The sequence below is a fragment of the Elgaria multicarinata genome, chromosome 13, assembly GCF_023053635.1.
Source record: "Elgaria multicarinata webbii isolate HBS135686 ecotype San Diego chromosome 13, rElgMul1.1.pri, whole genome shotgun sequence".
NCBI classification, from domain to species: Eukaryota; Metazoa; Chordata; class Lepidosauria; order Squamata; family Anguidae; genus Elgaria; species Elgaria multicarinata.
The window spans coordinates 32,606,669-32,632,209 of NC_086183.1; the positions used below are offsets into that span (position 1 = coordinate 32,606,669).

Below are 25,541 nucleotides of genomic sequence, written 5' to 3' on the forward strand. Positions count from 1 at the left end.
GCCAAGAAAACGTCAGCGAAAGCTGGCATCCCTCCAAGAGTCAGTAATGACTCAGTGCTTCTTTCCTTTCCTAGCTACACATGATGATGATAATTGATCTTGATGGTTCACCATAAATTACAAAACATTAAAACTTTTAACACACACACACACACACACATATATATATATATATATATATAATATATATATATATTATATATATATATATATACCAGCTAAAATGAGATGCCGGGATCGGATAAAACAACTTGACATTAAAATTCCATCATATGCCGTCAGATGTCTGGGAGTAGAGGTAAGTCTTAACCTGGTGTCAAAAATATGACAATATTGGTGCCAGGTGGACCTGTGGGAGATTGTGCCACAGCTGGGGTGGGTGGGGCTACCACTGAGAAGGCTATCTCCCTTGATGCCACCCCTCGGAGGATGGCCTCACACGATGACCCTAGTGTATGGGTGGTTTTGTACCAGGAGAGGCGCTCTGTCAGGTATTGCGTCCCCAAGACATGGAAGGCTGTATAGGTCAAAAACAGCACGTTGAACCAGGCTTGGAAATATACAGACAGCCATTGCAAGCGGGCCAGAATTGGTGTTTTATGTTCGGACCTTCAGATCCCCTTTATCAATCTGGAAGCCGCGTTTGGCACCATCTTCAAAGGCGGCCCCATGGAGAGCAAAGCCAGCCAGAACCCTAAAGGCGCTATTCAAGGTGCAAAGCCAGAACTCTTAAGGGATTTCCAAGGCTGGTTCTGACTGAAATCTGGAGCGGATTTCACTGTCCCAAGGACATCGGAGCCACCACTGATGACGGGTACTATATGCTGCACCTGGCTGAATCTTATACATGCGCGTAAGATTCTGTCAGCACAGGAATGTTGCAGCAAACGGGTCGATGCCACATCTCCCACTTTCCTGTGGTAAGAATGAGATGCTGTGAAGAGACAAAAAGGTCTTCCTCCACTTGTGCCTCTGGCAGAGCTACAAACTGAGCACCTGCTGCCATGACGGATTTTCCTCCCCTTCCCAAATAAAACGAGAGCGCAGATGGGTTTTGTTGTCTTTAATATAAATGTCAACTGACCTGGACACATGGAGCCAAGAATATGTGGCCCAGTGGCAGAAGAGACACACTTCTGATATGTGGTGATGATTTTGGAGCAGAAGCAACACTGGAGAAGCAGAGGCAAAGCTATACAGGGGGACCCTAGGCTTTCACGAAGGTATTTTTTGTTGTTGAAAGTGGCTTTAGGACTTGCAGACCTGGTTGGAGTGGGAGGGAGAGGGGACAGAGCAGGACCAGGACCAACAAATGCTCACTTGCTGAAAAGAACTAGAGATCCTGGCTTATCAAGAATGCATGCTTCCAGCTGGGAAGCCGGCTCACTAGCTCAGCAGAAGGTCCTTCTACATATATTTTTTCTGTGTCTTTCCCCCGGGGATCTGATTTTTGCTAATGTCACTTCCCAGAGCCCACAAGGAAAACCTGAAATAAATACAGAGCAGCCAAGACACCCGCTTGTCTCTCATGCGCGAGAAAGCCATTCCCTCTTCCTTGCCCTTTGGCCCATGTGCCGCGAGGGCCCGCACGTGCCCTGTGGATGGCCTTAAGATTCAGTCCGCAGAGTGAAACCACGTCCCAAAGGATTGTCTGCAAAAGCCAACGTGGCCCTTCACTTCTCCGACTTCCCGTCCTCCTTCTTCTTGTCCGCCTGGCACTTGTCGCTGTTGTCATCCTGGATGATCTCTACTTCCAGCCGGCCAATGTAGAGGGAGATGGCACACAGCCAGAACAGCCCCACCGTGGTGACTGCAGCGCAATTCAGGAGAGCCGTGGAGAAGGAAAGCATCATGGTGCGACGGAGGAGGAAGAGGCTGATAAGGTAGGAGGCACTGCCGTACGAGACACAGATTCCGCCGAGGATGAAGAAGCCTAGGAAGAGAAACACGGCTCACTCTTCTGGGGACGGGGCAGGACCTAGCCAGGATTACTCCTGCCCAAGGCTCAACTGGACAGTAATTGCAGCGTTATGTGTGCTTGTATGTCTGGGCAGGTTTACAGTAGAAGGCAGAAATCCCTTTCATTCTTCTCTATTCTTTATAAATTCAGCCCTACGAGCTGACATTAAAAAGATGCTATATTATTATTATTTATTAATTATTATTATTATTATTATTTGCATTTTTATACCACCCAACAGCCGAAGCTGGGTTGGTCTAGGAGCATGCAAGCTTTCAAGTGTTCCAGAATTCTTTGCAAGATAGAAACGCATTCTGATGAAGAGTTCTGCAAGATACAAAAACTTGCATACTCCAATGTTGATCCAGAAAGACACTTTTTTTCTACTCTCCTATCCCCCAGTTCATATGGCTACCGTGTCGACTTTCCTCGCTGCACAATGAAACCAAAACATAGCCGCAAAGCGAAAATATTTAATCAGTTCTTCCAAGACTTGGAATAATTAGAGCTACTGTGTATAAAAACCCCAAGGTTCCTGCTCTAGTGATGGAGAGGCAGATGCCAAAGTCCTGGGAATACGGAAACCCCTCAACCCCTCACACAATTCAAACTGGATTTCTGGGGACACACACTGTATTTTGCATAGGTTACTCTGCCACTTTTCAGCAATGATGAACCCACTAAGGCAGCCTTCCTCAACCTGGGGCGCTCCAGATGTGTTGGACTACAACTCCCAGAATGCCCCAGCCAGGTGGCTGGGGCATTCTGGGAGATGCAGTCCAACACATCTGGAGCGCCCCAGGTTGAGGAAGGCTGCACTAAGGCATCCCTCATGGCCACTCCTTGAAGCTGAAGATCGAGCAGACCTATTCTTCAGCACGGCTATGTTGTTCCTCCAAAATGAAAATGCTGGCTACAAATTAGGGCGATACCAACGGACAGCTACAGGCCTCTTTCAAAGTGTGAGACGCCACTGCCCCACTGTGGCAAAATTCAGAAACTGTGTCGGAGCCGGTGGACAGAGGTAAGGAGCCAGCAAACGCTTGACGGATCAGGGCCACTCTGCCTCTCAGCAGGTACAAAATAGCACAAATGTCTAGATTCCCATTCAAATCACACAAATAAAATAAGTTCTTTAATTAATGTGCACCCCATACCCAAATCACCCTAAATCAGAGTTCTTCTTTAACTACAATGAATTGGCAAAGGCTGTGAACAGACCTACAAAATGGCCAAAGGAAAGTGCCTGGGCCTTTTCAACACCCACCCCCAGTAATGAAGCTTAGAAAAAAGTTTCCAGTGGCATCAATTCAATATTTCTTCTAAGCTTAATCGCTGGGGGGGGGGGGGGAGGGGGAGGGTATTTAGGTGGGTGGGTTGTAACATGGGACACCTCCCCCCTGAAAATTGCCCCTTGCATGGCAATTAAGCTGAGCAAGAGAGCTTCCATTGGCCCAGCAAGACCTACGGCTGAGACTGGGCTTTCTAATGTGTCACAAGACACCTATATTGATTCCTCAGCAGACACTGGAAGGGGGAGGATTCAAGTGTGGGGTGTTAGCAAACCGCTAGCCTACACTATCAGCAGTGTCTCCAACACACCCCATGAGAAGAGAAGGCACCACGGAAATGATCCATGGATCCTTTTTGGATGTGGGCTACTGCTAGCCATCAGGGCTAGTAGCCATTGATGCCCTTCTCCTCCAGGAATTTATCCAATGCCCTTTTAAAGCCATTCAAATTGGTGGCCATCACTATGTCTTGTGGTAGTGAATTCCATGACTATGTACCGTGTGAAGAAACACTTCCTCTTGTTAGTCCTGAATCTCCTAACAATCAGTTTCGTCGGAGACCCCCTCCCTTTTTACTCTAGTACAGTGGTTCCCAAAGTGGGTGGTACTTTCCCCTTGGGGGCGGTGGGATTGCATGGGGGGGGGGGGGTTAAGAGGCAAGGGGGCAGCAGGGGGGCGCTCAAGGTGGACTTTTCCGAGAAGCGCCTCTCCAGAAGGTCTTATAACCCAGGGACATTTTTATGGGAGAAGGTAGTTTGATCCCAAGCCATATAGGGGAAGAATCCACACATGTATTAAGACCGTTTAAGAAGAGTCCTTTTACCGGTGAATTGAAATGTTTCAAAAGCACCAAAAAGCTAATGCAGAGACATACCCTGCTTGGTGTGCCCCGCCACGCCGGCTGCAAAATAGAGGCGTTTGCTCTCTTTTCCCTCCCTCCCTCAGCAAGCCTGCGGTGGTGGGTGCTTCGGATTTTGAATAAATATTCAATTAATTGTTACAGTTTTGAATTTTATTGTTATTATCTTCCTTAGTGAGTCGTTGAAAACCGCTATTCTGAATAATGATTTTTATAGTGTAGGGTAGGGGGCACTGGGCATGAGTTTGTGGAACCAAGGGGGCGGTGACCTGAAAAAGTTTGGGAACCACTGCTCTAGTATGATCACAGAGAGAGAAAAATGTCTCCCTATCCACGTTCTCCACACCATGCATAATTTTGCACACCTCTATCATGTCTCCCTTTTCCGTCCTTTCTTTCCCAAACTAAACAATCCTAGATTCTGCCCCTGGATCATTTTAGTTGCCCTTTTCTGCACCCAGTGCCCTCCAGATGTGTTGGACTACAGCTTCCATATTCCCCCATCCAGCATAACCCTAGAATGTGGGGTTTCTTATCGACAGAACTGTATGCAAAAACTGCCCGTTCTAGGCTCCCTTCCTGCTTTATTTCGCAGAGACATCCAAGGTACATGGAACTTTGTTTCACACTTTGTCCTTGCTTAAAAAGAGTTCAATTTGTTGATTTCAAGGAACGATTTCTCCACTTTTACCACGAGCTTTCTCCTTTGCACTTCCTCTACCCCTTCCTGAACATGCAATGCGGATGAGGAAATCACACAATTTCACGGTGGCAGAGCCCCAGTCTCCAACGGCGACTGGATGCTGCACTTTTAAGGCTTCAAAGCAAGTTCCTTCCCCTGCCCTCAGATGTTCTCTGGGAACAAGCATACAGGCCAAGGTCATCATGTTAAAGCCACAAACTGCAACTGTCCCTGCCTGACTTTCAAGGCGCTACAATCACTTGCTCTTCTGGAGGCCGCTGACGAAAGATGATATCACCAGAGCTATTAATGTCTGAAATGTCAATTGAGACTTCTTCAAGCGACTCTCGTCTATTGACTGACTACATTCAGAAAAACCCTTTCTGGCTCTCACTGCCAATTAGCTCTTACAATTTTTTAAAGAGCGACTGTCCCGGTCACAGACGGCACAAAGCCTACAGACAAGCAATGCACAAGGTGCATCTCAAGTGGGTCTCGCGTCAGGCCAGACACACGTTGGCGTAGGTCATTTGCTACACAGCACTAGCCTGAAAGAACCATGCATTCTCTTCCCATTTGCAAACACATCTCACTCTGGGCACTTGGAAGCCGTGAGATCATATTATGCCAGTACTTTCCCAGCTACACTGGCTGCCTGTCCCTTTCTGGACCCGATTCAAAGTGCTGGTATTAACATTCAAAGCCCTAAACGGTTTGGGGCCAGGTTACCTGAAGGAATGCCTCCTCCCACAAGTACCTGCCCAGACCCTACGGTCATCTTCAGGAGCCTTTCTCTGGGAGCCCCTGCCAAAAGAAGTGAGGTTGGTGGCTACCAGGATAAGGGCCTTTTCTGCAGTGGCACCCTGGTTATGGAATGAGCTTCCTAGAGATGTTTGCCTGGCGCCTATATTGTGCTCTTTCCAGCGCCAGGGAAAGACTTTTTTTTATTTTCCCAGCCAGTTTAATCTTTTAGCTCTGTTTTAAATCTGATATTGGATTTTAAATCTCTGCACTGCTGGTAGGTTTTACTTTGGTTTCATTTTGAAACTGCAGTTTTAAACCACGTGGTTTTAATTTTTGTGATTTGGCCAGAGAGCTTTGGCTATTGGACGGTATAAAAATGTAATAAAAATAAATAAGTAACATTTTTAGTCCCCACCATAGATCAGGCAATGAACCATTTACCTTCTATAAAACATCTGTCTATGGCTGCTAAATTACTTTCCAAACCGGGAGGTTCCCTGTGCTTTAGAGTCAGAGTTTCAGCACCAAAGAGGAAATGAGAGAAATAGCCTTAGTAAAAACAGTGGCAGTGTGGCATAAGTTCTCTCTCCTGATAAGCATGCAAACCGTGCTGGGATCTACATTGCAGATGGGCAGGAGACTGCTATGTGTACCTTCTGGATCATCAGACACTCTGGAAGAGCTAGGGTGATTCTCAAAGAGTGGCCCCATACAGATCTTAAGAACTCTTAGAACAAACCCTTTTAGGAAAGCAGGGCATTTCTACAAATGTGGTTACTTTAATCTCTACACCCAGGCCTTCGCATCTTCTGCTAGCGTCCTCCCACAGTCATAACAACTTGCTTGTTACCTACCGTAAGCTGCTTCACGCCCCATGTCACTCTGAACGTAAGAAATCACTCCAACACCGGTAGCCAACAAGCCATTCCGAAACCAGGAAAGAAACCCTGGTGAGAAAGGAGAACAGAAAAAAAAATTAACCAACTTTTCTGCATTAAACTATAGTTTTAACAAAGGAAACAAAAATATAGTAATAAGACTAACAGTGCAATCCTATACACGCCTTACTTAAAATGCTTTCAGCACTGAAGTACTTTTGTTATCATTTAATAAACAGATACCCAAATAACAGCCAACCTTAAAGGGCTGTTTGACAGCTCACCTGAGCGATGGCTGCCTCAACAACTGCCTCCTACCCCTCTGCCTGACTGTGAAGCAACCTGGTGCAAAGGAAATAAGGAGCAACTGACCATGCAACTGACAACGATTGTGTAAGTGAGATGGGCCAGATGATGAGTGCAGCCACAATGACCTAGTGAGAACTGGGCTTTTATGGGGAGGATTTATTTATTCCTTTGTATTAAGAATTTATGTGCTACCCTTCAATACAAATATTTCCAGGGCAGCTTATGAATAAAAACAAAGGGAGGAGAGAAGAGACAGGTCAGGTGCCAACCATCCGGCTCCTGGTGTTCTAGCTGGGGTGCCCCCTCCCCCCCCACTTCTTGAATTGTGGAGCCCAGAACTGGACGCAATACTCTAGATGAGGCCTAACCAGGGCCAAATAGAGAGGAACCAGTACCTCACGCGATTTGGAAGCTATACTTCTATTAATGCAGCCCAAAATAGCATTTGCCTTTCTTGCAGCCATATTGCACTGTTGGCTCATATTCAGCTTGTGATCTACAACAATTCCAAGATCCTTCTCGTTTGTAGTATTGCTGAGCCAAGTATCCCCCATCTTGTAACTGTGCCTTTGGTTTCTATTTCCTAAATGTAGAACTTGGCATTTATCCCTATTAAATTTCATTCTGTTGTTTTCAGCCCAGCACTCCAGCCTATCAAGATCACTTTGAAGTTTGTTTCTGTCTTCCAGGGTATTAGCTATCCCACCCAATTTTGTGTCATCTGCAAATCTGATAAGCGTCCCCTGCACCTCAATGGAACCAGTTACCTAGGGAGGTTGTGGGCTCTCCCACACTAGAGGCCTTCAAGAGGCAGCTGGACAACCATCTGTCAGGGATGCTTTAGGGTGGACTCCTGCATTGAGCAGGGGGTTGGACTCAATGGCCTTGTGGGCCCCTTCCAACTCTGCTATTCTATGATTCTAGGGCTGCTCAAGAACCATCTTGCCCTGACGGCTGCTACCCTATGTCCACTTACCTGGGATTAAGCCCCACTGAACCCAATGGGAATAATTTCTGAGTAGAGCATTGCACAGTAAAAGGGCTCCTGTTAACATTAAATAGATATACACGCGTACTGGCCTAGACGGCAGCATCTGCGTGAAGCCTTTTGGACCCTTAGGAAAACAGCCCAACAGCTCAAACGCTCCGTTATTCTAACTCAAATCTCACAAAAGAGGAACAGCACTATTGAGTTTTAAATGCCATGAAAAAGAAGTAAAATAAAAGCTTTAAAAGGCTCGGCCTCCTCCTCCTCCTCCTCCTCCTGCTGCAACCGCTTCCCAGCCCAGAGGAGTTGGACTGCAATTCCCATCAACCATGCCTGCAAACTCCAGGCTTGCCCTCCCAGATGTGTTTTGGGACTACAAATCCCATCAAGCCCAACCAATGCCTGGGGTTGATGGGAGTTGTAGTCCAACACGTCTCGCGTGGGGGCAGGGCTGCTCTTCTCGCTCGGGACACTTCGGACACTGGCCGCACCCGCCCACAAGCGCCCTCTCACAAGCCCCGCCCACCCCGGGGGAGGGGCGCGCGCGCGCCAGGCCCCGCCCCTCACCGGTCTCGTGAGCCTTCCTGAGGAGCCAGGCGTCCGCCTTGTCCAGCTCCGACACGGCGGGAGGTCCGGGCCCCCGCCCAGAGCTGCACCTCGGGCCCCGCGCTCTCCAGGGCCAGGCCTCTCCCCTCAGCAGCCCGCCGGCCCCCCTGGCCCGCGCCACGACCCGGCCCCACCAAGCCCCGCTTAGCGCCATGGCGGCGGCGCCGGCCCGCAGAAGAACCGGTCTGTGGAGACAGACCTCTGCCCTGTGAGGCACGGAAGGCGGGGCCGGCGCCGATAGGCTGCTTCTGGCTAAGCGCCGCCCCTTTGCGTCCTTTCCGTCAGGATTGGCCGGAGCCCTTGTCTTTCTGAAATAAGGCGGCGCTAAGGCGCCGTCTCCACACGGGCATAGGCCCTTTCGGACCTGTCAGTCATGACATGGTGTCGCTTGCCCTGGGCCTGACGCCTGATTGGTCTTCAGAGAGAAGTGATGCGTTCTGGGATATGTAGTTTCTCTCCTGCTGCGAGTAGAGTGGGCAACCCAGGGCAGGTGGGGAGTTGTAGTCGATCTCGAAAAATGACAGGGATTGTAACTAGAGAGAGCGAAAAGGTTAGAGTGGCCTCAGCTGCCTCAGTTTCCGGTTTATTAGGAAAAAAGGTTAGGCTTGGAGGAAATTTATTCATTCATTTATTTATTTATTTATTACATTTCTATACCGCCCAATAGCCGGAGCTCTCTTTAAGGTTTTATATCCTTAAAAGTAAAGGATATAACGTTGGAAACCGAAGTCAGGATTATTCAGACCATGGAATTTCCGATCTCTATGGATGGATGCGAAAGTTTATTTATTTATTTATTTATTTATTGCATTTCTATACCGCCCAATAGCCGGAGCAATCTGGACGGTTCACAAAAATTAGAAGTATAAAACAACAGTATAAAACTATAATATAAAATACAATATAAAAGCTCAACCAGATAAAAACAGCAGCAATGCAAAAGTTGGATGATGAAAAAAGTGGATAGGGGGAAGATCAACTCATTTGAAATGTGGTGTTGGAGGAGAGTTTTGCAGATACAAGTGGGGTTTCAGAACACATAGCCAGAACTCTCGCTAGGAGCAAAACTGTTGAAATTGAGGCTACCGTACTTTGGACATATAATGAGAAGTAATCTCATTAGAAAAGACCATAATGCTAGGAAAAACAGGAGTAAGGAGGGAAAGAGGAAGGCCAAATAAGAGATGGAAAGGCACATAACTATTACTACTACTACTAGTAGTAGTAGTAGTACAAGAAGGAGTGGAGAGACTCAGTGGCTGAGTTCGGACAACACACTAATCACCTGTTGTTTCCCATTCTGTTCCTATTACCTACGGTGACCATATGGAAAGACAGACAAGGCCCCTGTATCTTTAACAGTTGCATTGAAAAGAGAGTATCAGCAGGTGTCCTTTGTATGCATGCAGCACCTGGTGAAGTTCTCTCTTCATCATAACAGTTAAAGCTAGCATGACCCGATACAAAGGAGGGCAGGGCTCCTGTAGCTTGAACTGAGGGAATTTCACCAGGTGCTGCATGCATACAAATGACACCTGCTAAAATTCCCTTTTCTATACCACTGTTAAAGATATAGGAGCCCTGTCCTCATTTCCATAGGGTCATCCTATATTACCCACACACACACACACACAATTTATTAGCGTGTCGTCCGAACTCTGCCGCTATGTGAACCGGTAGGGCATCATGTTTTCTGCTTATGTGGTGCAGAGGTTCATGCAGGCATGAGGTTGCTGGTGGCTCCAATGTTAGTGGGGCAGTGAATCTGCTCTGGGTTTCAGTCAGAACCAGACAGAACTCTAAAGGAGCTATTCACACCTCCGATAGCCCCTTTAGAGCTCTGACTGGTTCCGTTTGAAACCTGGAGCAGATTCACTGCCCCACCGACATTGGAGCCACCAGCCTCCACTGACCTACCTTACAGTGGCCATGGCTTTTGGAGGTCTTAAAGAGAAGGGAAGAGGGTCAGCAGAGCAGGTTCTCTGTTGACCCCCTCCCTCCCTCATTTTATTTTTATTTAAAAACATTAAATAAAATGGGCCCTGGGATCACCTGGGTGGGACAGGAGGCCGCTCTAGGGCCACAACTGCCTTCTCCACTGCTCCAACTGCCATTCCTTGCTTATCTCAAAAATCACAGCATCGTTAGACGTTATTTCCGTCCCATCTTGATGGAAATACACTCGCTAATCTGGGTGTCTTTTTTTCTTTCTTTTTTAGCAGTCAAAGGGTCTCTACTTATTTCCTACTTTTCTTTGGGAGAGTTGAACAGCTTCTGAACATGAGACTTTCAAAATGCCACGATGAATAAGCCAATCTACATTTTGCTCCAGAACGCCATTGACCCACCGATGGCTAAAGAAAATCCAGGTGTGTGAGACCATTTCCAAATCAATTTTTCTGGATGCCAGTTCTCTTCTTGCTGGTGTTACTTTCAGTCGGATGATTAAAAATTCACCTTGATTTTCTCCCGTTCCTTTTACAGAAGAACCAAGAACAAATGAAAGCATTTACTGCAAGGCTTTGGCAGAGACCCTGCATCACGTTGACCTGCCTGTGACAGTGGGGTTTTATGCCCCATGGGGGCGAAACAAAAAAAGGTTCTTGGATGAAGTTGAAGGTAAGCACCATCATTATCCCTTGTAAGAATGATCAAAGCAGCAAGAAAACGTGAGAAATGGAGAGAGAATTCAACATGTATCGAGGTACGTGATAGACAGAGCAGGTTCTCCAGGACACAGAAAGACTCCTAGGGAAAGCAGTTTTTGATCCTGCAAGGCCCAAAGAGCTCCTGAGTCCTTAGTTCTCCAGGTAGGATCTCATGACTGCCGGAGGCCATCCATTGCTTCCCTGCTCTGGAGTGTCAGGGTTGCCATGTTGTAGCTGGAGCACCTGTGGCAGCCTCCCCCCTTCTGTAAGCATTGGACTACAACTCCCATCATCCCCAGCCAGCATGGCCAGTGGATGATAGGGATTGTAGTCCAGCACATCTGGAGGATGCCAGGTTGGAGAAAACTGTTTCCTGGATTTGGCTGTAGGAAAACAACACGACCAGGTGTCGTCTTTGTTGTTTTACCCATTCGCTCAATGAGAATTGAACCTGCTGATGGCCATGGAGTGCCGAGGCACATGGATGAATGATTGGCCCATGGGCACTTGGCACTTGCTTCGTTAAAAGTGGAACATCTGGTTGGTGAGCATCTGGTTGGGATGACGTAACGTCCCTTCCGGTCCGGAAGCTTCAGTTGGTACAAAACAGGGCAGCCCATTTACTAACAGGGACTGGCCGGCGAGATCATATTACACCAGTCCTTTTACAACTTCATTGGCTGCCAGTCCAGGTCCGGGCCCGATTCAAAGTGCTGGTATTGACATTTAAAGCCCTAAATGGTTTGGGTCCAGGTTATTTGAAGGAACGCCTCCTCCCATATGTACCTGCCTGGACCTTAAGATCATCTACAGGGGCCCTTCTCCGTGAGCCCCTGCCAAAGGAAGTGAGGCAGGTGGCTACTAGGAGGAGGGCTTTCTCTGCTGTGGCACCCCGGTTGTGGAATGATCTCCCCAGAGAGGTCCGCCTGGCGCCTACATTGTACTCCTTTCATCGTCAGTTGAAGACCTTTTTATTCTCTCTGTATTTTAACACTTAATTTTAACTTAAATTTAAATTTTACTGTTTTAACTCTGTATTTTAACTTTATATAAATTTTGCTGTGTGGTTTTTATTCTGGTTGTGCTTTTTATATTGTATTTTGTATTTGTGCTTTTAACCTGTTGGTTGTCTTACTATGGTTTTAATTTTTGTGAACCGCCCAGAGAGCTTCGGCTATTGGGCGGTATAGAAATGTAATAAATAAATAAATAAATAAATTCCGACACTGTGGCCTACAGCAATCACAACACACTCACAGAGTTAGAAGCGGTGTGAATGTTGTGCATTATGCTTTCATTACAGATCACATGTGCCAGAGAGGCAAACAAAATCAGGATGGATACAACGGCGCAAGAAACGTGTGTTCTCTGCTTTTGTTCATGTGGCATATAATTTTTCAACTCCCTATTTCCAGTTCAATAAAGCCTGAGAATATCCGTTACATCTTTATCAACTTTGACGCCTGGGAGTATGTGGGATGTGATTATACCTGGGCCGGCCTCGTGACAACGCTGCTTGATGAAATTGAAGGGAATTATATCATCCCATTCAGCCTTTTTAGGGCCTTTGGTGCGGACTTCAAGGAAGAGCCTGGGCCACAAGAAAAGAAGTGGGTTTTTAAAGGATGGAGTAAGATCTTCTTTTTGTGTGTCTCGTGCCTGTTCCTTGGCCTAACACTATGTGCCGTGATGCTGAGGGAAAGTGTGGAAAGCAAATTATGGGAAAGGATGTCATACACAATGATAGCAACATTTTCTCTATTTTCTTTTCCTTTTGTATGCGGAATCAAAAATGTCCTTTTCACACAGAAAAGGAGGATTCAGAAAGAATTTAAGAGGAAGGACCTGACCGCTGAGCTGGGCTTCATGCACTCTGTGAAACAAGAGGTTGAAACCATCACTAAGTTCCTCCAGTTCGTGGCCTTCAAAGAGGAGAGAGAGATCCGAGTGGTCCTGAAAATCACCAACTTGGACCTATGTGCTCCGGACAAGGTAGTTGCTGTTCTGGATGCCGTGAGCATACTTTTATCCGACAAAGATGCTCCATTTATGTCCATCTTGGCTGCTGATTCCAGCATCCTCGTGGAATGTATTCAGCAGTCAAGTAACACCTGGAGCAACGGGTACTTATACTTAGACCGAATTGTGTCTCTGCCCTTCTCTCTGCCACAGATGAGCTGCAAGGCCAAGCGACAACTACTCAATGAGATTCTGAACAGAAAAAAGAACGGGGAGAAGGCTTCTGCTGCCAATCAAGGAACACATCCTTACAACCAAAACGGCCAGAGGGTCAGAGAAGACAAATGCTCATTGACAACGGAGAAGTTTCAACAGGTCCTTCAATATCTGAGTCATGAGAATTTTGAAGACTACATCCCAGGGAATCCTTTCCAAATAAAGCGGGTCGTGAACACAGTGCTGACCATCACATCCATGATTGGGCTGGGATTTAAACCCAAGTTAGGGCTGAACGTTGATAGGAAAGATGCCAGATTGGTGATTCAAGACGTGATAGACTGGGTTACTCTTGCCAGTTTTTGGCCTTGCCGATTGAGCTGGATTTTGCAGTGTGAAGAAGATGCTCAGCAGCGAAGGAAACTTGATGAAAGCCAGGCGGGGCGCTCGCTGGCCAGCAGCAGGAGTGGAGAAGGAAACCAACCAGGGATCGATGGCAAAACGTTATTGGCATTTTACGAGGACCATGCTTGGGAGTTAGATAAGATTAAGAACAGTATCAAAAAACTTTTAGAGCTTGATGGAGATCCTGACCTTTTCAGGCTCTTCTTGCAGAAGAGCCATTTTACTGTTGAGGGGGCCGGATATTTTTCCGGCCTGCTCATCAATTTAGACTTTTCTTTGAAAAGGCAATTTGAATTGCTACGAGGCCTGAGCGGTATAACCTGGAGAGACCAAACCGAGGATGAGTCGGGTGGAAAAGAGAATGGCAATTAAAAAGATTTGCTTGGCTGCAACTCGGTGACAAAAAGGTTGTAGAACTGAATTCCAGCAGTCTGAAAACATGTGTGGTTGAGCATTTAAAAGACGCAACAGACTCTACCACTTCCCATTTCTAAGAAAAATTAAGGAAAAACCCAAGATACCCTCACAGGAACCAGTATCCAGGTTCTGGAAGCTAAAACCTAAAACAAGACTATTTGGCTATTTGGCAAAAAAAAAAATTAATATCAAAATCTTAAAGTGTTATATAATATAAAAACATTGGCTTGGATCTTGAGATATTATTGAATCATTACCTTGTTTTTTTGCTTGCAGATTCAGGGAATTTACTAAGGACACAACAACTATGAGAAAGATATTTCAGACCTGCCCAGCCCCATGTGCTGGGACATGCATGTGACGGGAACAATCCGCAGATAAACACATGCGCTGCTACACCCCATATCTAGCCCCCTTCTTATTACATGTCCCCTCTCGTTCGCACACTGCAAAATGCCACATTTGAGATTCTGCCTCCTCTGCTGCCCCCATTACTGGGCTTCATGGCACAACAAACCTCCTTTCCAACCCGACGAACGGGGTGCAAAAAGCCTCTGTCTCCAGCGACTTCTACCGGTGTGGTAACAGCCTGATCCCACCCTGGTTCCCAGGGCTTGGGACCTGCGAGGGGAGAGGTAGCCTTAGTCAGAGAAATCTGAGTGAAGTTGCAGACTGAGGGCTCCATCACACCAGCGTTATAGCCCGCTGTCACGGTTGCATACAAAGGACATGTCCTGCCCTGATCTTGCCTCTCCCCCCCCCCCCCGCCCTCTTTGCGAGGTTTCCAAGTGCGGGGAAGCAATGTTTTTTCCAGCAATACGCTCAACCCTCTACGTGTATTTTTATCCCAGTGTACTCAATCCGATGTTCTGAGGGTGGGCAGCATTGCTGATGAAAGGGAGGGGGCATGCTGGGGTGAGGTGTCCCTGCGAACAACCAATAGATTATAAGGGGGAGGTACAAATGAGATCTGCGGGGAGGGGGGAAACAGCGATTCCGAGGAGAGGTATGAAGATGAATGAAACGTAAGGTTTTCAAATGCTGATGGAGCTCTGAGTCAAGTGGGTCCAGTTCAGTCAGTCAGGTCACAGTCAGTCAGGCCTGGTCAAAGCAAGCCATTTCACTCATGGCTCAGTTCTGGCAGATCCATGTAAGCAGCCATCAAGACCATGGCTAGCTCCCAGAGCACACTGCCAGCTAAGCTAGAGATCGCTGTTGTCTCAGCAAAGGCCTGGAGCCAACCAAAGCCCAGAGAAGGTCCCTGCTCTTAAATTCAGTGGTGCAACAGGGCCAGGGCTTGCAGGCTCGAAGCACTGGTACATTTTGAATATTTCGATTAGCAGGGATGCTGAGGTCGTCTGCCTGCCCCCAGCCTCAGGCTTCCCCATTCCTTTTGAGGTTAGCTGGGGTGGGGTATAGATTTTCTTCAGCAACTGTATATTCCTGCAAAGCATCCTCGTTGCAATGCAATGCATTTTGGGGCAGCTTGATCTTGAATGGGCAATTAAGATCCACTTGCTTTATCAAAGTCTTGCTCTTGGGGTGGGGGGTGATAGCTAGGGCTGCTGGAGACCTGAATGAGGTTGGATTCTTGAGAATCGGACCTGCAGAGTCCACAGCAGCCTGACTGTCTGTGTAAACAGGACAAGATCTGCCAAGTGCGGCCACTATTAGTGTATCTTGGGCAAATTACAGCTGTAATTAGCATATTTCACACAATATGCAGCCGTGAAGTGCTTAGTTGTGCATGAATTACAGCTGCAATTTACCACGGAGCAAAAGCAGCCTTGGAAGGAACATAAGAACAGCCATGCATAATTTGTACACTTCTATCATGTTTCCCCTTAGCCTCTTTTTTCCCTAAGATAACAGTCCCAGCTGACACTCCAGCCCCTTGATAATTTTAATAGCCCTTTTCTGCACCTTTTCCAGCTCTACAGGGAAGGTAAAGGGAGGGCGTTTCCATGGGCGAGGAGGGGATTAAGGAGGCCAGTTTATGAGGACTCCTCTGGCCTTCCCCACTCCTTCCCCACTCCCTGATGTCTCAGTTAGATGGGCAAAAAAGCCTGTCTAGCTGAAATTAAAAGTGGGAGGAGTACGGAGGCAAAGATTGCCTTCATCACATAGGATTACTATAATTCTCCACATTACAAGGCTTATGGACATCTCCATGGGACTGTGCCCTCAATGGTTTTACCATGAGCACACATTCCTGGTGTGTGTGTGTGTCGGGTGTAGTTTGGCAATCCTGATAAAGAAAAAAAGACTCTGAGCATGTCCAAACTTTCATGTTTTAAACTCTCTTAACTACACCCATCATGACTTACAGACACCATTTTATTTATTTATTTATTTATTTATTTATTTATTACATTTCTATACCGCCCAATAGCCGGAGCTCTCTGGGCAGTTCACAAAAATTTAAAACATTCAAAGTATAAAACAACAATATAAAACCATAATATAAAATACAATATAAAAGCTCAACCAGATAAAAACAGCAGACTAGATTTACAGACTAGCCCACCACCATCCCACCATGATATATCATACCCGTTCACCTAAACTCCGGTTTCGAAAGCTCTCTGCTGTTGGCCTGCGTCATCGCTTTTTGCATTCACAGGTACACTGCCCCTGAAAATGGAGGCTGTACTGGTCACAACAAAAACCTGTGAGGAGGCACACAGTGGGACGGGCGGACAGATCATGCCTGCAACTTGGGGGTTAATATCAGGACCATAGACAGCAACCCTGGTGCTAGACGTACTTATAAATTACTCCAGTATTGACCAGGAGCAACTGGCAGGGATTTTTTTATTTTTTTAAGTAAGGCCAGGAGAGTCTTTCTGGAAGCTTCACCCTTTCGGCTGTTGCATCTTCCTATTATGGGGCCAGAACACTTTTTCTGTAGGTGCAGACTTCTCCTTGGGATTGAAAGTTGGAGGAGCTGATTGGGAGCGACTCTTCAGGGTCCCCTGTTGACTAGAAGAGTCTGGGTCCACTCCACTGGATAGGTTATGGGGTCTGAGTCATTGTTCCGTCTTTGAGGACTTCTAGTCCTGGGCCGTGACACCAAGTTGGTGGCCATCACTGCAGCTTGTGGTAGCTAATTCCATAGTTTAAATGCATGCTGTGCGAAGTGCGTCTTTTTGCCTGTCCTGAATCTCATTTTTGTTTTACCACAAGCCTTTACAGAGAGGAAAAAATGGCTTAGTACACCCACCGCATCACACTGGGTTGGCAGACTCATCCAAACAATCGTGACAGAGCAAGAAAAGGGAGAGTTAGGGAAGTGCTTTGGGTCAATCATGGAACTGAAAGAGGAAGAGAGGAGGTCTCCCGGTTTCAGAAGGAGGGGAGCACAAAGGGTTTTTACTTCCTCTTTGGTCTCGTACACTTGGAAAACCGCCATGGGCACAGCCCAGCCTTGGGGCAAACTGCGGAGCGATTCCCTCCAACCACACCGGGTCGTGGGCTTTGATCCCATTTAGCTGATGATGGGGAAACCAAACGGCTGGCTAAGCCATTATAGGGGACCCCAGAGCCCTGCCACACAGCGCCATGGAAGTTCATATTTTTTCATGTATTGCAGATGCATATTAAAAACCCAAATGGAAACGGAAAGACAGGGAGCATCATCACACGGGGGAGGGGAGAATCACGTTTCCTTACCGTCGCTTCTCCACACTTCCTCACAGAATCATAGAATAGCAGAGTTGGAAGGGGCCTAAAAGGCCATCGAGTCCAACCCCCTGCTCAGTGCAGGAATCCACCTTAAAGCATCCCTGACAGATGGCCGTCCGGCTGCCTCTTGAAGGCCTCTATTGTGGAAGAGCCCACAACCTCCCTAGGGAATTGGTTCCATTGTCATACCGCTCTAACAGGAAGTTTCCGTAGGGGAAAGAGGAAGTAAATAAAGGCCACGTGGCCCATTCAGAGGCTGTTTTAATCATGCTGCTTTTCCTGCACACAGCAGGAGATCATGGCACATTCTTCTTTTTTTAAAAAAAAGTTGGATTAAAAGGGGTCCATTTTGCAATGGAAAAATGAGCAGGAGGCATGGGAGAGGTGGACATCTTCTAACGGACATGCACACATCCCTAAGTGGGCAGTAGCGAGCGTGCGATAAAACACTCGTCTGATGAACCTCAGGAACTACAGTCTCTCCTTGAATCCTAACTAACCCAAGGAAAATAACAAACTCAGAAAGAGGCCACAGAAAGGAGATTATTGGGGGGGATGTGGGTGTGGGTGTACTTGGCACAAGACCCTTCAACAACACCCCATAATGCCCTGGGCTTCCAGCTTGTCCACTGTCAAAGTCTGAGCACGGAGCATAAAAGGCTAGACTTAGAATAGCCCTGTCGACCCTATGAGAGATCAGTTGCCCCATAGATTTAGAGAGTGAGCCACTAAGATCCCCAGCCCCACAACTGCAGCTGCACGTCTAGGCAGAGATCCCTTTCTTCCACTCCTTATGGTGAGCAACTGGTTTCCCAGGGCAGGTGGCTGACCCCTCTGAAATGGCTGTGATCAAAATGCAGCAATGGGCACCTCTCCATGGGACATGGAAGCACCATTTATGCATTCACTACTGGCTCAGGTCATCACTATTTAACCTTTAAGCCTGCAAGGAGATGCACAAGAAAAGCCAATTAAAGCACAATATTTAATTAAAGTCATGTTTAAGCAGTTAACAAAGAAAACAACCACACGCCAATGTAGCATTATCCAATAGTCTGCGAAGCAACGCCATTTCAAAGTTTGGGGTGGGAAGGAGAGATTTCATTTGGGGGGGGGGATGGGCAGTCTTAGCTCCTTAAAGGATTTGCGCATTTTCAAATTGCAAGGCATGAATCCTAAGACATTTTTGTCTTCTTCATGCCTCAAAGACCGCCGTTTGGACAGGCATTCAGCATTCTTTACTCTCCAGTAAGTGCTTTCCCTTGCTGCCCGTGGGTATGCACTTCAGGCCTTCATGCAACTCGAGCTGCCTTTTCAAAGAGAAGTCCAAATTGATGAGAAGGTGAGAAATACACCTGACCCACTTCGCAGTGAAATGGCTCTCGTTGTCCCGCAAGAAAATCTTGAAAAGCTCAGGATCGCCGTCAAGTTCCAAAAGGTTTTTGATATCATTCTTTATCTCGCCCAACTCAAACTCATGGTCCTCAAAAATCTGATACAGTGTCTTGGCATCCGACTTCATCCGACTGCTTTGATCAAGCTTCCTTCGCTGCCGATCATTTTCCTCGCACTGCAAAATCCAGCTCAAACGGCACGGCCAGCAATTGGCGAGAATGACCCAATCGATCACCTCGCAGATCCCCAACGTGCCTTCATTTCCCCCATCGATCTCTACGTCTTTGAACGTATATCCCTGTGTGATCATGGAGTAGATGGTCAGGACTGTGTTCACAATCCTCTCCATTTGGACAAAATTCCCCGAAAGATATCCCCCCAAATCCTGAGTCCTTAGCTCGTAAACGACACACTGGCTGTCCTCGGTCATTACTATCATCGTGGCTGCTTTTTGCGATCTGTAGTTTTTTAGGCTGGGGGACGTTCTTAGTTTCATATCCCCCAGCCTTCTTTTAATATCCTGTTTGAGTTGTGTCTTACCCTGATGGCTCATCTGTGGCAGAGAGAAGGGCAGAGACACAATTCGGTCTAGGTATAAATAACCGTTGCTCCAGGTGTTACTTGACTGCTGAATACATTCCACGAGGATGCTGGAATCAGCAGCCAAGATGGACATAAATGGAGCATCTTTGTCGGATAAAAGTATGCTCACGGCATCCAGAACAGCAACTACCTTGTCCGGAGCACATAGGTCCAAGTTGGTGATCTTCAGGACCACCCGGATCTTTCTCTTGTTTTTAAAAGCCATGAGCTGGAGGAACTTAACGATGGTTTTGACTTCTTTTTTCACATAGTGCATGAAGCCCAGCTCAACACTAAGGTCCTTCCTCCTGATTTCGTTCTGAATCTTCCTTCTTACTGTGAAAAAGAGATTTTTACATGGAAATATGAAAGGAATACCGCAAAGGGAAACAGCAGAGGCAATCACAGAGGAAAATATTTCCAATAAGTTCTCTTCTATAAGTAGCCAAGCGCCCAGCGTTACAGCAAAAGACACAGATACAATACCGAAAAATGACACCTTAGTCATTGTTTTCACAATCCACTTATTTTTCATAGGTTTTCCCTTATATTCCGCACCAAACATCCTAAAAGCACCAAAACTATATTTAAATTTCCCTTCAATTTCATCAAGCAGCGTTGTCACAAGGCCGGCCCAGATGTAATCACAGCCCACATAATCCCAGGCACTGAAGTTGATGAAGATACACTGGATATTATTATGTTCGGTCTCTTCTGACCTGGAAAAATGGAGAGAGAGAGAGAGAGAAATGGCATTCCAGATGAGTGAAAGCAGAGAATGCACCATTTATAAAACTCTACAGGGATTTGATATAAGGAGGCCACTTCATAGAGCTCAGGGTCTTTTTTCAAGACTCGGTAGCTGCATTCACGTTCTATTTGGGATGTTGAATGCTGAAATTGGGGATGGGACGGAGCAGGCATGCTCCGCCCCCAATGTCTCCAAATGCCCCCATCCCTTTTATGTCCCCACAATGCCAGGAGCACAGCTGTACTGTGAGTACAATGCTCCACAAGATCCGGAAACCTCATTGCACGGAGCATTCTACTCAAGTTCAACTGAATGGGATTGGGGGATGAAGGGGTGGAGCCTAGCATATGTAGGGACCTGGGGGGGGGGGCAGCATGGACAGCCCCATCCCTGTCACCAGTTCGAACCCTCGGAGTTCCAAAGAATGCATGACCCAAAATGCTAAATGTAACTTGTTTGGAAATTGTGCTGTAGCAATAGCACTATAGAGCGGTTAGCCGCCGAAATTCGTCAGCGAACTGGCAATTTCCCCACCTTTTTCTCCTTGTTTTTTAGGGTGCTCCATGGAGCAAAAAGGTCCCCCACATTGCCCAACTTTGCACTAGAGGGTAGGTAAGGTGAAAAATAAAAAATCAAATTAAATGAGGCTTCTGGAACTGTGAACCGCCCAGAGAGCTTCAGCTATTGGGCGGTATAGAAATGCAATAAATAAATAAATAAATAAATAAATAAATAAATAAATAGAGACGTAAAGGACTTTCTTCACTCTAGAGCAGTGCTTAGAGGGGGACCTATAATCTTTTGTGATATTGGGTAGCTTTACCTAGGAATTGGAGGGGATGACTTCTCCGATAATAAAGTCTCTTCCTCCAGCGTAGGCTCACCCTGTGGAATGGCTCCGCTCTGTGTTCTGTAAGTCACACAAATAGCAAAAGTCACACATATTGGCCATAAGAAAAAAAAATCCATAATAGTGTAATATCTTTATTAGGCCAACCAAAAAGACACGGAAAGAAGTGTATACATTTTTGCAATCTCCAGATCTCTTCATCAAATGAATACAAAAGCAGGATTGGGGGAGAAAGGAAAGAGAAGCTGCCTTGATGTTGAAGTCGTGGTGTGCACATGACCACAGTCTTCACAGTTTCATAATGAAACATTTGTTGTAATCCCATTCAATGTGGTTATTAATGTTACACAAAATGAGATTCTATACCAATGGCAGAATACTCTTGTTTGTAACAGGCTGCCATTGTGGTTAGGTCACAGGGGGACCAAAGGTGGAAATGGAGTTGGAGGCCAATTTGTTGTTATAATCATAGAATCATAGAACGGTAGAGTTGGAAGGGGCCTACAAGGCCATCGAGTCCAACCCCCTGCTCAATGCAGGAATCCACCTCAAAGCATCCCTGACAGAGGGCTGTCCAGCTGCCTCTTGAAGGCCTCTAGGGTGGGAGAGACCACAAACTCCCTCGGTAACTGGTTCCACTGTCGTACTGCTCTAACAGTCAGGAAGGTTTTCCTGATGTCCAGCTGGAATCCAGCTTCCTGTAACTTGAGCCCATTATGGAGCCATCGAGTCCACCCCCCTGCTCAATGCAGGAACCCACCCTAAAGCATCCCTGACAGACGGCTATCCAGCTGCCTCTTGAAGGCCTTTAGGGTGGGAGAGCCCATGACCTCCCTAAGTAACTGGTTCCATTGTCGAACTGTTTTTCCTGATGTCCAGCCAGAATCTGGCTTCCTGTAACTTCCTAATGTCCAGTAGAAGGTCAGGGTGAAGGTGAACTGAATGTATCATCTCTAACTCTTTATTTATTTATTTATTACATTTCTATACTGCCCAATAGCCAGAGCTCTCTGGGCGGTTCACAGAAATTAAAATCATTCAAAGTATAAAACAACAGTATAAAACCATAATATAAAATACAATATAAAAGCTCAACCAGATAAAAACAGCAGCAATGCAAAATTACAAATTTAAAACACCCAAGTTAAAATTTATTTATAGACTGTTAAAATGCTGGGAGAATAAAAAGGCCTTCACCTGGCGTCTAAAAGCATAGAATGTAGGTGCCAAGCAAACCTCCTTAGGGAGCTCATTCCACAGCCGGGGTGCCACAGCAGAGAAGGCCCTCCTCCTGGTAGCCACCTGCCTCACCTCCTTTGGCAGGGGCTCGCGGAGAAGGACCCCTGAGGATGACGAAACCAGATGACACACACACACACCCCGCTCAAAAAAACCCTTTTGTATTTTTGTCTGATAAAGAGATCTGAAGACTCCAAGAAAATAAAAAATAAGCCTACCTTGGCTGTTTGGAAGCTTTGGAGTGATTGTGCTCGTAGAAGGTTTCACTAGAGGGCAGGCAAAGCCAAAAACAAAACAAAAAAAAACCATATATAAGAATACGGTGATCTAAGGATTATGACTCAAGATCTACTAGACCGATTTTGCTCATTTTGGTTTTAAACTGAAGCTTGAGCAGAAAAGTTTGAAACAATGGGGAAAAATCAAAGCTGTGGAAGAGAGACGAAAGAGGGATGAGGTGAAGGAAGGTTAATGCATATTCTAGTACTGTGCATGTAATGTAACATGTGACACCATGTGCATCTGCACATGTAATAATGTTTACTCCTGTGAGGTTTTAGAGTGCTGGGGCCAATGAAAGGACAGGCACAGAATGATAGAAAAGGGGGTGAAGAAACGTCTGTGGTGATAGGAGGAAGAAAAAGTGAGGCCAAAGAGCTGAAAGGACACCAGAGGGAGAAGAGAGAGAGAGAGAGAAATACATCACATGTTTTTGACCTCAAGAAAAGAAGTAACTTCAACCAAGAAGAAGAGGATATACCTGGGCAAATCGGAGGTAAAGTGACAAAATATTATATGCCAGTTGAGTAACAGCCAAGACCAGCCAGCTAGAAGCCCAGAGCAAATCTTTCTCATTCTTTTTCCATCATTTTTTGGTTTGTCTGTCATGTAATCTGCAACAGAAAATATAATACAGGAAATGCTCACCAATTCAGACATTATGAGCAACCCTACACCAGTGGGTCCTTTAGATGATGTCGTCAACCCCTTGCATGTCTTCCACATCTTCCCCTGGTTATCCAGTTCTTAAAAAACAACAACACCTGGATATCCCCAATTCTTCTGAAATATCGCAGAATTTCTTATCGTGTGCAGCCAAAGTTGCTCTACAAAGCAACCACTAGAGGCTGCTGCCCCATTCACATATATGCATACGGAGAGGAGGGGAAGTTTTCAATTACAGACTTCGTGGCTTCCCCTCTCCACCCATGTAATGCAGCCCATTACACTCGTGTAAGAGAAGCAGGAAGCAAATCCCTGGTAAGGCAACACTATTTCCCCTTCATGTAGAGATGCCCTCAGAGTGTATTCTGTGGCCACAGGGTTAGAAGGGTAATCCCAAACATACACCCCACCAATTTTCTTGAAAAACTCTAACCAAAGAGATCCCACAACCTTCCAGTTACAGTCAGAAAGTTTGATCTGATTTCCTAGATACATCCTTTGCAGTCCTGAATCCACCTTGCCTGGCCTGGATGACTGCAGGTAGCTCAATTTGTCATAAGCAAAAAATCCTCACCAAAATAAAATTCAGCAAGTTAAACCAGGACCCAGAAACCTTGTGGTATGGGGGGGGGGGCTGCTGCAAAGTGTCACAAGTTAATGCAAAACAGCAAAAACTTAAATAATGCAGCCTCATATGCTATTAAAAGGATTTAAAAAATTAATAAAGAAAGGGTGCAAAGTGTATAGCAACCACCCTTGTTCCTTTGCAATCACTGGCCAGAAAATTGCCACCTATTTTTCCTTGGTATATTCAGCCCCCTTTCAGAGGAATGAGCAGAGGGTGAGCAAGGCAGAATTATGGGGTACCCATCAGGGGCCCTGCACCACTGGGGGGCGGCGGCTGGAGAAATGACAGCTGTAGCCACTGCAAGCGCTTTCTTGTTTTTCTTTCCTTTGCTTTTGGCATGAATGCCTGGAGCTTCACTCTGCAGGGCTGCCCTATTAAAAAGCAAAGGGGAAGGAAAGAAATTGAAGCACCTGTTGTTACCTGGTAGGAGGTGGGAAGGGGGAGTGACTAGAGGATGGGAAGGAGCAGGTGTCTTTTAAAGAAAACCTTTCTACCGAGGTTGTCCAGCATGCTCAAACCAGTGTGGCCAACAACCTCTGCAAATGGTTTGTAAGAAACCATGTTGTATGTTTTTGTAGTTTTAAATTTTGTATATTGTTTCCAGAAGGGGTTGCCTCAAGACTTTGATCCTGAGGGCACTCACATGCTAAAACAGGCTAGGCCCCTTTAAGAGACAAAGCCACAGTCAGTGTGGAGGGGGAGTCAATCAGCCTAAATGAAGCCAAACTCTTATTTAAGGCTCAGTCTTGCTCTGTTCCATGTTGGAGTAACGTAATACACCTTTGCCTGGCTTCCAGTCCCAGTTGGGGCTTTCTGTGGTGCTGATCCCTTCCTGCCTTGCTTTGCTGTGAAACCCGGCTTAAACTGACCCCTGCTAAAGTTCTGATCTGCCGCAGAACTTTGCAAGCCACACTACAGAGCAGAGCATTGACGAAGTCTATGGCCTGAAAGGGGACATACCCAGCCAAGGATCTAGCTCAAGGACCGCCTCAAACCTGGCAGCAATATTAGATACATCAGGTCCTGCTTGGAGAGTAAAAAGCTCAGTTGTTGTTTGGCCTTTGCAAGGTCAACATCTTCCCTCTAAAATCCCACAGAACTTGAATCTGATCATCTGAAACCCGCTACTAGTGGCTGGATGTCAGACCCATCCAAGCCTTGCTTAGCATCTCATGGTTTCACAATGAGGGCAGGACAGTGGCTCAATTTTCATCGATGGTGGACGTCTTTGCATTAACTGGGTAAGATCCTGTCTCTGTCACATAGTTTGAATTCTGCCTTTCTGATTTTGAATTCTGGTTTTCATAACCAATAATATGGTATAGTGATGCTTACCTTCAATTTTATCTAAGAATTTTCTTTTTTGCTGTCCCCACGGTGAATACAGTCCCACCGTCACTGGCAGGTCAACATCCTTCAGCGTCTGAGCCAAGGCTTTGCAGTAAATGTCATGGTTGTTGTCTGCCTTCCTTTCCTTTGTTGGGATTTTACAGCCCTTACTCAT

At 46.3% G+C, this 25,541-nt stretch overlaps 2 protein-coding genes across 2 annotated transcripts; both read right to left on the reverse strand.

Moving 5' to 3' along the window:
* Nucleotides 1-1,048: 1,048 nt before the first annotated feature.
* Nucleotides 1,049-8,505, reverse strand: TMEM160 (transmembrane protein 160). The gene is made up of 3 exons (XM_063139792.1): nt 8,280-8,505; nt 6,392-6,484; nt 1,049-1,933 (listed from the first exon to the last, which is right to left on the reverse strand). Exons 1-3 carry the CDS (start codon nt 8,470-8,472, stop codon nt 1,674-1,676), a joined length of 546 nt encoding a protein of 181 aa, XP_062995862.1. The 5' UTR covers nt 8,473-8,505; the 3' UTR covers nt 1,049-1,673.
* A 10,326-nt stretch (nt 8,506-18,831) lies between these two features.
* On the reverse strand, nt 18,832-25,541 carry LOC134407818 (NTPase KAP family P-loop domain-containing protein 1-like). Its single transcript, XM_063139766.1, has 5 exons — nt 25,373-25,541; nt 23,225-23,357; nt 22,683-22,730; nt 21,199-21,285; nt 18,832-20,343 (listed from the first exon to the last, which is right to left on the reverse strand). The coding sequence occupies exons 1-5, from the start codon at nt 25,539-25,541 to the stop codon at nt 18,876-18,878; spliced, it is 1,905 nt and encodes a 634-aa protein (XP_062995836.1). The 3' UTR covers nt 18,832-18,875.